General features: G+C 41.9%; 1 protein-coding gene across 1 annotated transcript in view; it reads right to left on the bottom strand.

Annotated features, from left to right (window-relative positions):
- PLPPR4 (phospholipid phosphatase related 4) overlaps window positions 1–9,602 on the bottom strand; it is a 41,790-nt gene extending 32,188 nt beyond the window's left edge. Inside the window, exon 1 of the mRNA XM_055339308.1 lies at window positions 9,477–9,602. Coding sequence (XP_055195283.1) covers window positions 9,477–9,554 — 78 coding nt within the window. The 5' untranslated portion in view covers window positions 9,555–9,602. The remainder of the gene's footprint in view (window positions 1–9,476) is intronic.
- Between the last annotated feature and the right edge of the window lie 5,314 nt (window positions 9,603–14,916).

Here is a 14,916-nt window from a genome sequence, read left to right as displayed (position 1 = left end):
CTGGAGTTTTAAAATGTGGAAAAGGGGATCCCTGGGTGGCTCAGCGGTTTGGAGCCTGCCTTCAGCCCAGGGTGTGATCCTGGAGTTCTGGGATTGAGTCCCACATTGGGCTTCCTTTCTTTCTGGGAGAGCCTGCTTCTCCCTCTGCCTGTCTCTGCCTCTCTCTCTCTCTCTATGTCTCTCATAAATAAATAAAATCTTTAAAAAAATAAGTAAAATGTGGAAAAAATAATTATATCCTGTCTAACTCATTTCAAAAGTTCATTTCTTTCCAGCATACAATAGCCTATCTTTTTATGTTTTCCCATGGAGAAGACTTATGATCTAAACCTAAATCTTGGGGTACCTGGGTGGCTCAGTTGGTTATAAGTCTGTCTCCAGCTCTGGCCTGCTTCTCCCTCTCCCTCTGTAACTCCTCTTGCTTGTGCTCTCTTCCTTCTCTCTCTCTCTCTCTCTATCAAATAAATAAATAATAAATAAAATAAATAATAAATAACTTTAATAAATAAATAAAATATACCCAAATCTTTACAACTGGAAGCTCTCTATGTTCTAACCACTCAAATCTCAGTTGCTATGATACAAGCATCTCCAGATCATCACACAGGAGGCAAAAACTTGTTAATTCTTTAGGGTATACCCAACTGTCTCAAAAGAAAAATTTCAATGAATTTCACCCTAATAGCCTTAATGAGGTCATTCATTCTCAGAGATTGGATTATCCTTTGATTCATCTTTTCTTGTAGAACATATATTTTTTTTAAATTTCATAGATGGCCAAACTGAAACATGAGAAGATAAGTAATTTGCACTGAATAGCTGCTGCTGAGTTCATATATGGTAGCACAGAATTCTAAAAAGATAAGAATGGCAAGGTCTCACAGAATGTGCAGCTGCCAACATCCTTGGGTTGTTGTTACACCAGTATATATGTGCGCCTGCCAATATCCTTGGGTTGTTGTTACACCAGAATATACCAGTATTCAGTAAATGTGAATTTTCTCCCACTGACAAGGTCAAGTAAGGATACTCAAAGCAAGTGGCTTCCATTTTATTTTGTGTGTTTCTATCAATAAAAAATGAGCATGCAATCCAATAAGCATTTGTTTGTATGCATTTATATATTGAAACGAATTACTTTATCAGTGTATGCACATTATAAAACATACCAAAATGTGTGATACAAAGAAGTCAGGAAAACAACCTTCTTTCTGGAGAATTTAGTAAAGTCTGAAGCCACAAAAAAAGTTTATTTCAGACAAGATAAGGAGTGGCTGGGGCTGGGTGTTGGCAAATGAGAAACAGAAAACTCATTTACTAAGCACTAAGTTAGTTACTCAGTTGCTAAGCATTAGAAATTGCTAGCCATATTATATAATTTGTACACAATCAAAGAGTCACAAAAACGAATGTGCCCACAGTATTTTCACTATTTTACAAATGTGGAAATTGAGACGAAGAGGGAGTGAGTGACTTGCCCAGAGTTCACTAGAATGTGTGTCTTATGTAACTAAAAGAGTTATCTATGAAAATTAGAACGATGAGTTTTTTGTTTAAATGATACCACTCCTTGAAGTCTCAAATCTCAAAAAATCCCTAAGTATGCCTTAGAAAATAAAATGAGTATGAGTATAATTAAGAAATGAGGACTCATATAGACCCTTGGAGATTGATTTAATCTTCCATTGTTCAATAATTCATTGGACAGAGCAACATATTTTATGGGACATTCATCAGCACTTACTTTATAAATAAAAACATCTCCATTAGCTGAAAAAAAGAAAGTTAAGAACAAATTTATGTTCATGTTAGTGTTGTTTTATTCCATCCATTCAGTGAAAATTTATTGAAACTCTACTATGGACTAGGAAGTATGCCAGTAATGGTTCCATATTATTTCCACTAATTTAACTAAAAGGCACATAATAAGCAATCAATAAATATTTATTCAATGAATAAATGAACTGTCATGAAGGTACAAACAGATTACACTCTGGTACTTCATTTTAGAGCCCCCCCTTTGGAGACTACTTAATATACAATTGGTCTCTTTTAGGCTCTGTCTACATGGGCTCAGTTTCTGAAGCATGATTAAGACTTTATAAAAAGGCAGTTTTACCACTAAGGCAATTGCACAGCCCAGGCTTTTGGTGAGGACATTAAACTGTAAAATAACACGTTCACAGTAGTTCCATGGTTCCCACTCTCAAACAACAGTCTGCTAAACAAACTGATACCTCATTTACTTTTTCCTCTAAATACATTGATTTTAATTACCTATATTTCTCCCTTTCTTTAATTTATACCTAAATGGTCTAAGGCCAGTTCTAGAAAAATGTACAGAAGCCATCTTGTTACAGCAAATAAGAAAGCAATTATCCTCCTTTAAATTACATTAACATAAATGTTTTGTGATTTCAAAACAACTGAAGAATAATGGAACTACAGGGCAATTGATTCAGGGTCTAATTACTGACAGGAAAAAACACCTCCACATTAATTGTTAAAATTAGTATTTCCGTTCTTGGCTTTCATAGTCTAAAATCCACTTGACCATGAGAAAATTATTGAAAGTACACTTCTCAGCTAATTAATTCCAGAAGAAACCATAGAAGCTAAGGTGCTCATAAACAGACATTTCACAGTCTAAATACAAACTTCTTTTCTTTTTTCTTGTGCCCAACATAGGAGAACAGTACTTCTTGGATCTCTTTGAGTCTGTTACTTAATTTGTAGAACAGAGTTAATATCTACTGCTAAGTTGTATTTAAAGGATCACAAAAGACAATATATGTGAAAAATGACATCACATTATAATAATTATTTTGTTACTGATGTTGTAAATTATATTCTTACTCCTTCCATGTTTCCTCTTTCCTTTACCCTCTGTCAGCGACCTCATGTCAAAGGAAGTAATTGTGAAATTGTAGGTGGGCAGTTAGGCAATAAGAAAGAAAAATATCACTTCCAAACTTAGAATCTTTAGCTGTAACCATGCTTTTCAAAGAGCCTAGCAATTTGGGAAAGTAGAAGATCCATTCACAATTGCTTTAACGTGTTGATTAACACAGTGTATTGTCATGAAATAGGCAACCTAGGTCTTGAGATACAACTTTCAAACAACTAGCACAATTTGTTCACAGGTACAGTTAGAATTAGAATGACCTGTATTTTAAGTGTTTAATCCAGGGGGAAATTTTCTAAGATGAGGAATTCTAGAAATAGTAATAATTAGGACTGAGCACCAGAACAGGAATCGGGAGACTCAGGTTCTATTCCTGATCTGATGTTAACCAGAGTGTATCTTTAGGTAACTCAGTTAACCTTTTCAAGCCACAGTTTTCTCATCTGTGATAGAGGAACCAGGCCAGATGTTCTTGGAGTGCATGATTTTATTAGAATTAATTCTGTAATACAATATTCTTCACTTTTTTTTTTTTAAGAGAGGTTGCCTGAAAAATAGCCTGGGCTATACACATATGCTGAAGGGAAATCTTCTGTGCATAATATTTGTAATACACTCTTGACATAAACACAGACAATTGTACCTTAAGTGCTTTTTATTTAACAAGCCAGCTTAGACAACCCAAGTGCTGAAAGGAATCTCCATGGTTTGCCCACAGACTGAATCCCCATTACCCTCACTTGGACTTCACTCTTACCTTCTAGGTTCTCAGGCATTTTCTCCTAATTCCCCCATGGCCTGGCCTCCCTCTGGTTCTGTTATGTCTTTGGGATTCATCCTTCTGAAGACCTGCAGATTCTCCTTTTCCAAGTTTTATTTCAGTTCCAACAACCCCTCATTCCTTACCTAGGTGCTCAGTCTCCACAGGAGGCTCATGGGTGCCCTGCGCCATCCCAAAGGAAGCACATTTTTTAGGTGGACAGATACTGTGTCATCTATACCTCCATGTCAGGATTAAATCACTTTCTGTGAGTAGGAGATAGTGCTAACAGAGCCAAGTTCAGTAGCTGAATAAAGGAGAAAAACTTGACTGTACAACTTAGAAGAAGCCCCAACCAGATATCTTTCAAGGACATGCCTTTAGATACCATGATGCTAGCCCAGGCATGGTAGAGGTCATTATCCCCATTCCCACTTTGTTACATTTACCTTTATTATTAGAGCATGGGAGAAGGGGAGCAGTGTGATGGCAATGCAAGAGTGAGATGGACCAACACTCAGATCCTGGCTGCTTCACTTCATTGCCATCTGTTGCCAGAAACATTTAGCTCTCTCAGCTACGGTTTGCTGATTTAAAAAATAGGGATAATAATATCTTCTTGTTAATACTTTAATGCAATATTAATGCTACCTTCTAGGGTAGTCCTCAGGATGAAAAATAAAGTATGGGCAGCGTCTGTCAAGCAGAGGAGGACTGAAATTGATTACTCTGTTTTATTACTATTACTATTATTCTTAATCTCCTTTGAGGTTGGTAGAAGCCAAATGTTTTCTCTTTTTCCTATTAGAGAAAAGTGGGCCAAAGGACATTACGAGTGACTTGGCCGTGGAGACACAGTAGGATGGTGATGGTGCCTAGGAAGAGCACAGAATTTCCTAATAGCAGGTTCTGCATATTTATCAATACTTTGTATTTGTGGAAATGTCCTCATTTAGTCTCTCTAAAACTTAGGCATCTAATCTCTATTTCCTTCTTGTTTTTCATCAAAGAACTTTGTGCATTGTGACTCTAAAAGAGGAAAAATTTGTCAGCTCATCTCTGTTGGCAGGGTTTGCAGGACTTCTTTGAGCAGACTATTTCTCTATGCCACCCAGAAAAGGGAAAAGCCTACAGTTACTATTTTGGTATGTGCAATGCAGAAATGTGATTTTGTACTTCTTACTGATGCCAAAGTTTATATAGAAGGAAATAAGCTAGCTATATTTCCCAGCAAGAAGATCAAATGAGTTATATAATTTTCATATAGATCATGAGCTAGAACAGAAGTCTTGTGAATTAAGGTTTGCTACAATTAAGAATCTGCGGACACTTTCCAGCAGGAAGGAAAAAAAATCAGATTAACATTTTATCAGGACACCAGAATGTCTGGGCATGGTGTTTAGATTGACCTAACTAGAGTATCTGTGCTCAAACAAAGGCTGTTGGAACTTCTCCAGGTAGAACGGCAACTGAGAAACAATGGCTTTTACTCCTTAACACACTGTCTGGTTTCCAACCCCATAGTAATTAGCCTGAATTAACAAAATCCTGAAATATAACCACTGTTGAGTACAACATTCACACTAGTGAAAACTTCCTGTATGATTTCAAGTTTGTTGTGTTTAAAATATTCTGATTCTGTACTGCTTCTGATACTGCTATTTTATGCTTAATGGAGATAGATGTACTCTCACTTGACCTCTGTTTGTGCCTGCCTATATGTGGAGTGCCTATATGTGTGTGTGTGCGCGCGCGCAAAAAACAAAAATTCCAAACTATCTGTCTCTGTGATCCTGTAAAAGTATCCTTGCTTATTGGCCAAATACAGCTCTTCTACTTCCATTTAAAAAATCCATTAAATTAGTAATAAAAATGTATGTCATAAAATAGAACATTTAAATGAAAAGAATCTCTTTCCTATTTATTTATTAAGAGTCTTTTTGGCTTCAAAGGTATTTGTCATTTGTTTATATTACATACTGAATTGATGTGAACTCATATTCTTGAGCAGGATGACTAATGAGAACCAAATGGTGAGTCTGAGCACAGGTACAACCATTATGATGCCTTGTATGAAGGAAATGCATTAGGTACCCAGAAAATCAGCATTATCAAATGTAATATTGGGTGATTAAGCTTGAAAGACCTTTTACTAATCTATGAGTGCTGCTGGTTGCAATTGCCACTGTAAGTGATACAACCATCAGTTGGAGAGTGCTTTGCAACTTTAAAGGCAAAAGAAACCTTTTCTTCCGTGGAACATTCCTTTTTAACCTGCTTTTCTGTTCAACTTGATAAGGCCTTGGATATGCTTTTTTGAGAGCTCCTTTCAAGTTGAACAATGCAAAACCAAATTAACAAACTTGTTCAAAAAGCGAGGTACTGTGCTGGAAATCATCATGGTGTTTTTTAAATCACCATGTAATATTAATATATTTAATTACTGTCACCCATCAGCCTTCATCAGCAGACAGTTGGCAGCATAAACCAAAGATGTAAGAAAAATTAATTCTATCTATTAATTTAATGTTTGCTTAACATTGGTGAACTGTGACAAGATTAGTTGGTTTTAGTGGCTGAGCAATTCAACCCAGTGTCCCCAGGGATGTAATTAATCTCCATACTCTTGACATTCTGCACAAGATGCTGGGGTCTCCACTCTTTCTCTGTACCTGGCCATGGGGACTTGTTGGGGGGGGACTCTGGCCCCTAACTAGTGAGTCAGTCAGTATGGGGAGTGGACACTCTCCAGCAACCTTTTGTGCCTAGCAGCATCCTGTGAAAGAAGAACTCAGCTGAGGAAGATGGTCTGTTATCAGGCAAAACTGTTACCTTGGTCCATGTACCCTTACTTCAAACTACATACTCCTATGTTTACCAGTGGGAGACCATAGGCAGTAACTTTGTCTGTGTGAATATTCTTTCAGCGTGTTGAGAGAGACAGTTGGGGGCAGTGGTTAGGAGCACATGCTCTGAATCAACAGCCAGCTCTACCTCTGACCTTGCTTTGTAAACCTGGGCAAGTTGTTCAACTTCCATGAGTTTCTGTTTCTTGTTCTCTAAAACATAGATGATAATGGCAATGGCATCTTTCTTAATGAGAACCTCTGAAAACTGAATGCGATGGTGCAGGTAAAGCACTTGGCTTCCTTTATTAGTACCTAGTAAGTGCTTCATAAATGGTCACCATTATGACTGTACAAACTGTTACTAGCTCTCAGTTGGTTACTCTCTCCATGCCTGTCCACTAAAATAGGTCAATTTCAGGAATGCTCTGGAACCCAAAACACCTCTGGAAATTGGGGAGAGGTGGCTTAATTATTATCTGAAGTAACAGAGAAAGGCTTGGGATAGGTGCTTTGGACTGATCTGTGATGGAGGATTCACTCATGTTTCACTTTTCCATTTAATTACTAAGGTCTTGGGAAACGATGTTGTAAAACAAAGTGTCATTATTCCAGAGCGTTTTAGTGACATGTTAATTCCTATGTATTCATCCTCCAAAGGAGATATAAAGTTGATTCTCACTGGCTTCAAAATGAGTCATTCCAAAGAAGCTTGGTAGTGCATCCTGTCAACTCCTTAAATAATTGGTATACTAATTGTCTCCTCCAATTGTCTAGAGGTTCTTTAGTTGTTCATCACACATTGAAGTTTCAGGGAGATAATTTGCAATCCAATTTTTGTGGCTCTCACTTTGAAATCTGTTACCCCCAAGATATAATGTCATTAATGCTCAAACTCCACGCATAGTCTTCAAGTAATTATTTGAGAGCTTGCCCTGCTAAGGAATTTGTAAAGGGTCTCTGAATAGGTCAGTGGGAATGTAATGATTTGGGGCTATTTCCACTCATGGAAAAGAAGTGACATTTGTGAAATGCTTGTTCCTAGAGATACGTTTCAAATGCATTATGAGGTATTTTAACTTATAAAATTTTAGATTAAGGGACATGTACCCTGTGGAAGGTACTTCAAAAGACTCCTTAAAGGCAAGTCCTTAATTCCCTGGTTTGCATCCTCTTTCGTAAGAGTATTTTCCTTGAAGCCATACAACTGCAGTGCATATGTGGTCAGCTTCTAGCTGACCTCAGGTGTGCTCCATCCTGAAGGTGGAACCCAGAAATGAACTGATTTCTCCTAGAACACATAAGGGGTCCAGAGATGGATGAAAGTGCTTTAGTATAAAACCACAGTGGCTTAGCACAATGCGACAAGTGGCCTGACATGATGTAGCTTAAAGTCAGGTATTCCATTTTCTTTCTATTTATTTTCCCTTTTCATCACAGAATCTTCTGCTGCCCACATCTTTCTGGAGACAACTCTCTATTATCTTTCAACAAAATTATCTAAACCATGGCCTCAAAATCCCTTGTGAAAAAGGGCAAAAATAAATGAATCCATTAATTACTTTAAATAAACAGCATGTCTCTATGTTTTTTTTCTTGTTTTCCCCCTATGGGTCATGGATGAAGGAGTCACTCATCATTTTTCTGAGACTTATGCAAGTCACATACATCTTTCTTAAGCTGAAACCATTTTTCAAATCTCGGACACCTAAGAGGAATTTGCAAATATACTATTCTCTACCAGAACAATCTGACAACGTCCCTTCCCCTAAGTTTCAAGGCAGTGGCTATCCCTCAATATAGATAAGCCTCACAATCATCAAATACACAATCTAGTATATGTACTTGGAAGTGCTAAACCTCCATATTTGTCTGAAAAGACAACCAATGAAGGACGTTTATAATTCAGCAACAGTCCTATATTCCTTATTGCAATCCGGGCTTTAAATACAGAACATAATTTTATGACTAAAACCATCTAATTTCCCAAAACCTATCCAATGCATCTCTTTTCTACCTATGACTTCATAAACCTCTTGCTTAAAAAATGTCTTCCTAATGCAATGGACCACAGTGCATGGAATCACTGTACCTGTCAATCTTTATAACCCTCCCATAAATCGTTCCTTTCTTCAACACTGCATTTTGGTAAGTTAGAGGGTCATTATGACTACATCTGCCTGTTAGTTGCTTATCAGTAAGACTGCTCAGCCCCAAATAAAAGCACATGTACAGATCATGCAAAAGCAGATGAGGGTCACATATTTTTAAAAATATTATACGTCCATATATACATCCCTACATATATATAAGTTCCCATGTATATGTACAATTTTTGTTAGCCATGGAAAAGGGCCAATAGACTAGAGACGCAGACCCAATATTAGGAGTAGATGGGAGCACCCCAGTCATTATAATCGGGGGGATGTGTTGCTGTTTTTAAACAGAGCCATCAGTAATCCCAGCGCTCTCTAGACGTCCCCAGACCTCGTACACCCCGAGCACGGCCGGGTGCAGTTGGATTCTCACCGAAAGCTCAGAGTTCTCCATCCGGGAGGCTGCAAGCGCAAGCCCCGAGCGCGGGCATCCTGGCCGCTGCGGGCCGCGGCGCACGCTCACTCACACAGGTACCTCCGCCCGCAGGCCGCCCCTGGGGCACCCGCCCTGGGACACCCGCCCTGGGGCACCCGCCCTGGGGACACCCGCCCTGGGACACCCGCCCTGGGGCCCCCGCCCTGGGACACCCGCTCTGGGACACCCGCCCTGGGACACCCGCCCTGGGTACACCCGCCCTGGGACCCCCGCCCTGGGACACCCGCCTGGGGACACCCGCCCTGGGGCACCCGCTCTGGGGACCGCCGCTCGCGGGCGCGCTGGCGGGGGGGGGGCTCCGGAGTACCCAGCGACCGCCCCCGGCCGCGCAGGACCCGCGTAGCCGTGGCGCCCCGGAGCCGGCCCAACTCACCTCCACGAAGTAGAAGCAGGGCAGGAGGGTCACGCTGTCCTTGATCACTTTGCCCTTTGGCCTCTCCTTCGCCGACATCCCGGCCGCGGCGCGAGCGGCGAGCTCCCGGCAGGTGCGCAGCGCGGCGAGCCGCCTCCTCCAGCCGCAGGCGCCCGGCGCCGCTGATGTCACGGGCCCCGCGGGCGCCGCCCGCCCCGCCCCGCCCCGCCCCGCGCCCCCGCGCCGCCCCCCGCGCCCCGCCCCTCCTTGCGGCAGCCCCGCGCCTCCCCGCGCCCGCAGGTGCCCCCCGCTCTGCCCCTGCGAGCGCCGCTGCGGCCCCGGCGCCCCTCCCGCCCCGCCCGCCCGCCCGCGCCGCGGAGAGCCTGACGTCAGGCGAGACCCGGGAAGGGGGGCGCAGCCCTGGATGCCGCAGCGGAGAGGCTGGGGAGCGCCCCCCCCCCCGGGCCTCCGGGGGCTCCGGGGCTCGGCAGGCGCTCACCTACCGCCTGCCGGGAGCAGACCCGGCCCCCGCGGCAGCCCCGAGCCGGCGACCCCGCGGCGGACTGGCCTCCGAGCCGGAGCAGGCCCCGAGGGAGAGGGAGCGTGCGGCGGGCGGGGGCTCCCCAAGGAGGACCGCCCCCTCTGAGGCCCGGAGGCCCCCCGGGCCCCTGCGGACTCCTTCCTGCACCCGCCTGGGGAGGCCCACGTGCACCCCTTCCCACCGAGCCCCAAGGCCAGGGCATGTTCCGACCCCCTCGTGTCACCTCCACAGCAAAGCCAGCATCGCCGCCTTAACTAACCGGAGGCACCTCTGCAGACAGCAACCATCTAAAATGAGTCCTTCACCTCATTGGCAGTGAGCTTGGCTGGCCTCCACTTTGGGACCCTTGTGACAACCCAGAGGGCCCGGTGACACAGAGGAGGAAAAACACCCAGCAAATATAAAACACTGTATTGTACTAATAAAGATTCGCACTTCCACGATGGCCTGCCCCCCCCAAAAAAAATCTTTAAAGTCTCTTTTAAGCATCTGACCACCAATGCCAACATTCCCACTCCAATTTCAATCCCCTGGTGACCTCATCTAAACAAGTCACCTCTCAAATGCCCCCACCTCCAAACACCGTGACTCGGGGGGTTAGGGTTTCAGCATAAGAATTTCGAGGGGACACAGAGATGCAGTCCACAGTACACTCCAGTAGGTCTTTGGCAGCACGGAGACAATCTGATCTGCCAATGTCCACATTTCACTGGCACTACCTCCTTGTGCCCTCATTTTCTTGGGTTCCAGAGCCCAGCTATACAAACCTTCATTTCCACCTCCCCACGCACCGCACTAAGCAGGCAAAAGCCCAGCCCCCAGTTAAAGCCAATTCTCTGCCCTCGCCAGAACAATTGAAGGTGGGCAGAGAAAAACACACAGCCCTGTGGTGTTGTCTCACATTACACTGATGACCACAAACTTCAAACAGGCCCCAAAACCCCACCGCCCTAGTATTTTTCCATAGTCTGTTCACTTTCTCACCCTGGGCACCAACTCACGCTTTCTTTTCCTTCAGATCTTGTCATTCTCAGCTAATGACATCAACTCATTTCACTCAGAGAGTGGAAGTAATCAGAAGAGAACTAGGTTACCTTCCACAGCTGACTACTTGCTCCCATCCCTCATTTTTCACAACCGCCATCGCCTCTTTCCGGGATTGGCACAATAGCCTCCTCTGGACTCTTCTACCGGTTTCCACTCAAGCAAGGCCCCTAACCTACAAGCCATTTCCTAGACAGGAGCCAGAATGAACTTGTAAAAAGTAAATCCAAGTGTGTTACTTCTCTTCCTGAAACCTCCAAGAGCTCCCTGTCACATTCAAGAGAAAATCTAACCTCCCCACGTTTTCCTTAAGCCCTCCCCCAAGGGTCTCCCCGAGTCATGGGCCTCATGTATGTTGGTCTGTTCCTTAATGATCTGGAAATCCCAGTCTAGCTTTGTACTACCTCAGGGACTTAGCACTTACCGTTTCTTTGCCCAGGAATGCTCTTCCATCAACACTGCATGGCTTAACCTCTTACTTAATTCATACCTTTGCCCAAATTTAAACTCTTCAGGACCATTCGCTCCACCTAAATAGCAATAATCACTTCAGGCCTCCATTACTCTTTATCCTTATGTATTATTTTCTTTTTCTTCATAGAACTTGTCACTATCTGATAGTTTATCAAGTATTTATTGGCTAATTTTTCATTGACTCTTATTGACTTTATCTCCCACTAGAATATAAGCTCTAAAAGGTCAGCAAGTCTTATGTAGTAACTGGAATTGTGCCTGGCAAATAGGCATTCAGTAAATATTTGTGGAAGAAGTGAATGAATCAATTAAATTAAGTGATGGAGGTATAGGTGGAAAGAAATAAACAATGCATATAAAACCACGGAATGTATTTTCTTCCACATACCAAATGTTCAATAATTGTTAGTTGATTCTGTTTATCAATCATCATGCTATTAATCTGCAAATATCCTTCTCACTACTGCCAAAGTTCTTTTGTGTGCATTTCTTTTTTTCAACTTTCTTAGTACCTCAACAGAATTTTCAATTTCTGGGAGCAGTAAAAAAAAAAAAAATAAGTTAGGAGATTTCTGAATTTATCATCTCAGCTTTTCTATATAAAAGGGAGAAGGCTAAAACTGTAGCACCCTAATGTCATTAGCCAAGAGCTGAAAACATGTGGTAAAGTATCAAAGATGCATGCTGACCACCTTCAATAATTCAAGAAATTATTGAAGCCTTAGAAAGGTACTTTCCTTTTCTCTCTAGGTAGTCTGACCAGCGTGACCTGACCACATGGTCCGGGATCAAGAAATGCTTAAGAATTCGAATCCAATTTCTATTGTGAATCCTTTATCCTTCCCTTAACCAGATTCTCTTTTCTTTTCTATTTGTTTTAAAATATTTTCTTTCTCCTCTAACATCACTTCACAAAACAATCCAGCTACCTTTTGCAATCTTCCAAATACTAAACACAATAATTTTACATTGGCGTAATAGTGTGATATATATTTTACCTACTTTAACTTTTGATGTTCAAAAGAATGCAATGAACAGGGGCAAATTACTTCCCTCTTTTATAGAATAATCTTGTAGATGAGATTCAGAGGTGGAAAACATTAAGAAATAAAAGATTGAACCAGAAGAAAATGAGATTTGGAGTCAGAGATCAGAGTTCAAGCTCAGGATTTATATTTGAAATCTGCTCTCAAGCAAGTCACTCTTGAAAGCAAGTTTCAGTTCCTTAACACATAAAATGAGAGATGTATTGGTGCCATCTGACAGCAGCCCTTGGGAACTCAAATGTGACAGTATATGTGAAAGCACTTGAGATGTTATCAAATTGGTCCATCTATTCATCTGTCCATCCATTCAATCTACAAATATTGATTGCCCCCCCCCACTATGTGGGAGACACATTTCTTACCGTATACCCATTGAATAAAATAATAGATATGGTTCCTACTCTCACAGAAATCAGAGTCAATGCAGGTGGACGGGGGAGATGCAGGACAATAAATCAATCATAACAATAGGAAGCACTTACGTGATACTCACTACAGACAAGTCACAGTTAAAAATGCTTTGCACCCGTTACCTCATTTAAATCGTACAACATCTTTAAGAACTGCACACTATTGGGTTACATTTTTTGGTTACAAGACCTGAGTTATTGTACACGAGGGCAACAACTGCAATTAGCTGAGATTTTGAACCTAGTAGATTACTCCAAGCTCTGTGAGTTACTTATTTTTTTAGTAGGCTCATGCCCAAGGTGGAGCCTAATAAGCTTGAACTCATGACCACAAGATCAATACATGAGTGGAAATCAAGAGTCAGATACCCAACCGACTGAGCCACCCAGGTGCCCCTCCAAGCTCTGTGACCTTAAGGGCTACACACACTGTCTCTTGTAACAAAGATATAATTACCTCTTGTGATGTACGCTACTAAGCAAACAATTAGGCTGAAGTTATAATTACTATGGAGAAACTTCTTAAGCGTGGTGGTCAAGGAAAGCTTTGGGAAGGGTTGACCTCTGAGCCACTTCCAGCATTGAGGCTACTAGAGGACATTCCTGAAATTAAAAATGCTCCATCCCACACTCATCATGCACATCCACGTTTGGGCCAAGGGCAGAACTTAGGCATTGAATGTTGCTTCAGGTTTGCTAGTTGCAGCTTCTCATGATAATAGCGGCATTAAAAACAATTTACTGTGCCTCCCAGAACTTGAATATTTTCCAGTGGAAATCCTGTTCCAGTGCATTCAAATGAAAACCAGCACCCACGGAAAACACAGCACTCTGACATTTCCCAAGACAGAGTACTTCACAACACAAATAACCTGGAAAAAATATGCCTGAAAATGCATTTGACGTGATCGTTAAAACTGTCAGACTCCTGAGATAAGGAAGAAGTGGATTTCCTGTGTGTTGGTTTTAGGTGCTCACAGCCAAATACAAACTCTTTTTCAGCTTTCTGGCAACTACACATCCTTGGAATACTTGTCTGACATTTATCTTTAAGGTTGAAAAAAGTATATTTAATTTAGTAATCTGTATCTCAGACATCAGCCCACTTCCCAGCAGTTTGAGGAGGCAATGTAAGATTTTATTTCACTTTTCTGGAAGAGAGAGGTTTAAGAGAACTGAATGTGTGAAGGAGAAAGAATAGTGAAATGAGCAAAGTCCTAGCAGATGGAAAAGCAATGTTCTAATTCTAGCCTCGTCATTGACCGAGGAGAACACTTTACCTCAGGAACTCAGTTTCTTCACCTACAAATGGAGTTAGATTGATAAAATGAACATCTGTTGTTTTTATGTGTCTAAGACCCATTGTTCCTTCTTGTGAGGGTGACTTGAATTTTCATGATGAACTGTCCACTCCTGTAGTCAAAGCTGTAGCGAAGGTTTTCAGTCCTTTCCAGGCCAACTGAGGGAGTGAGGATGGCAAGCCAAGCAAGAATGAATGGAATCAGTTCCCCAGGAATTTGAATTTTGAAGGGAGTGATATGGAGATGGAAAACTCCTGGTATCGATTCATGGCAGGTGCAGAGAGAACACCGACGAATACTGCTCCTTCGGTTCTCAAAACTGACCTGTTCTTTTCCCTTCAGAAGTCTGATTTTCCTCTTTTTTTGTTTCTTTGCAAATTCCCATATCCTTTCAAATAAATTCTCATCTCCATCTCTCTTTCTCTCTCTCTCCCTCTTCTGCTGTCCCTTATCTCATAAATTTAGCCAGAATCCACTTTTGATGGCTGCAACCAAACACCCCCAAATGAATACAAAAGGATCACAGGACACTTACCCTCTAAAGGATGAACTTAAGACCTTAAAAAAAATCTGACACCTAACAGTATTCTCTGGCAGAAGATAATTTTAAATTGAGTTTTACATTTTCCTACTATCAATGACTTT

This window comes from Nyctereutes procyonoides, unplaced genomic scaffold, assembly GCF_905146905.1.
Source record: "Nyctereutes procyonoides isolate TBG_1078 unplaced genomic scaffold, NYPRO_anot_genome, whole genome shotgun sequence".
Taxonomy (NCBI): domain Eukaryota; kingdom Metazoa; phylum Chordata; class Mammalia; order Carnivora; family Canidae; genus Nyctereutes; species Nyctereutes procyonoides.
This window is presented reverse-complemented; position numbering and strand designations above follow the sequence as displayed.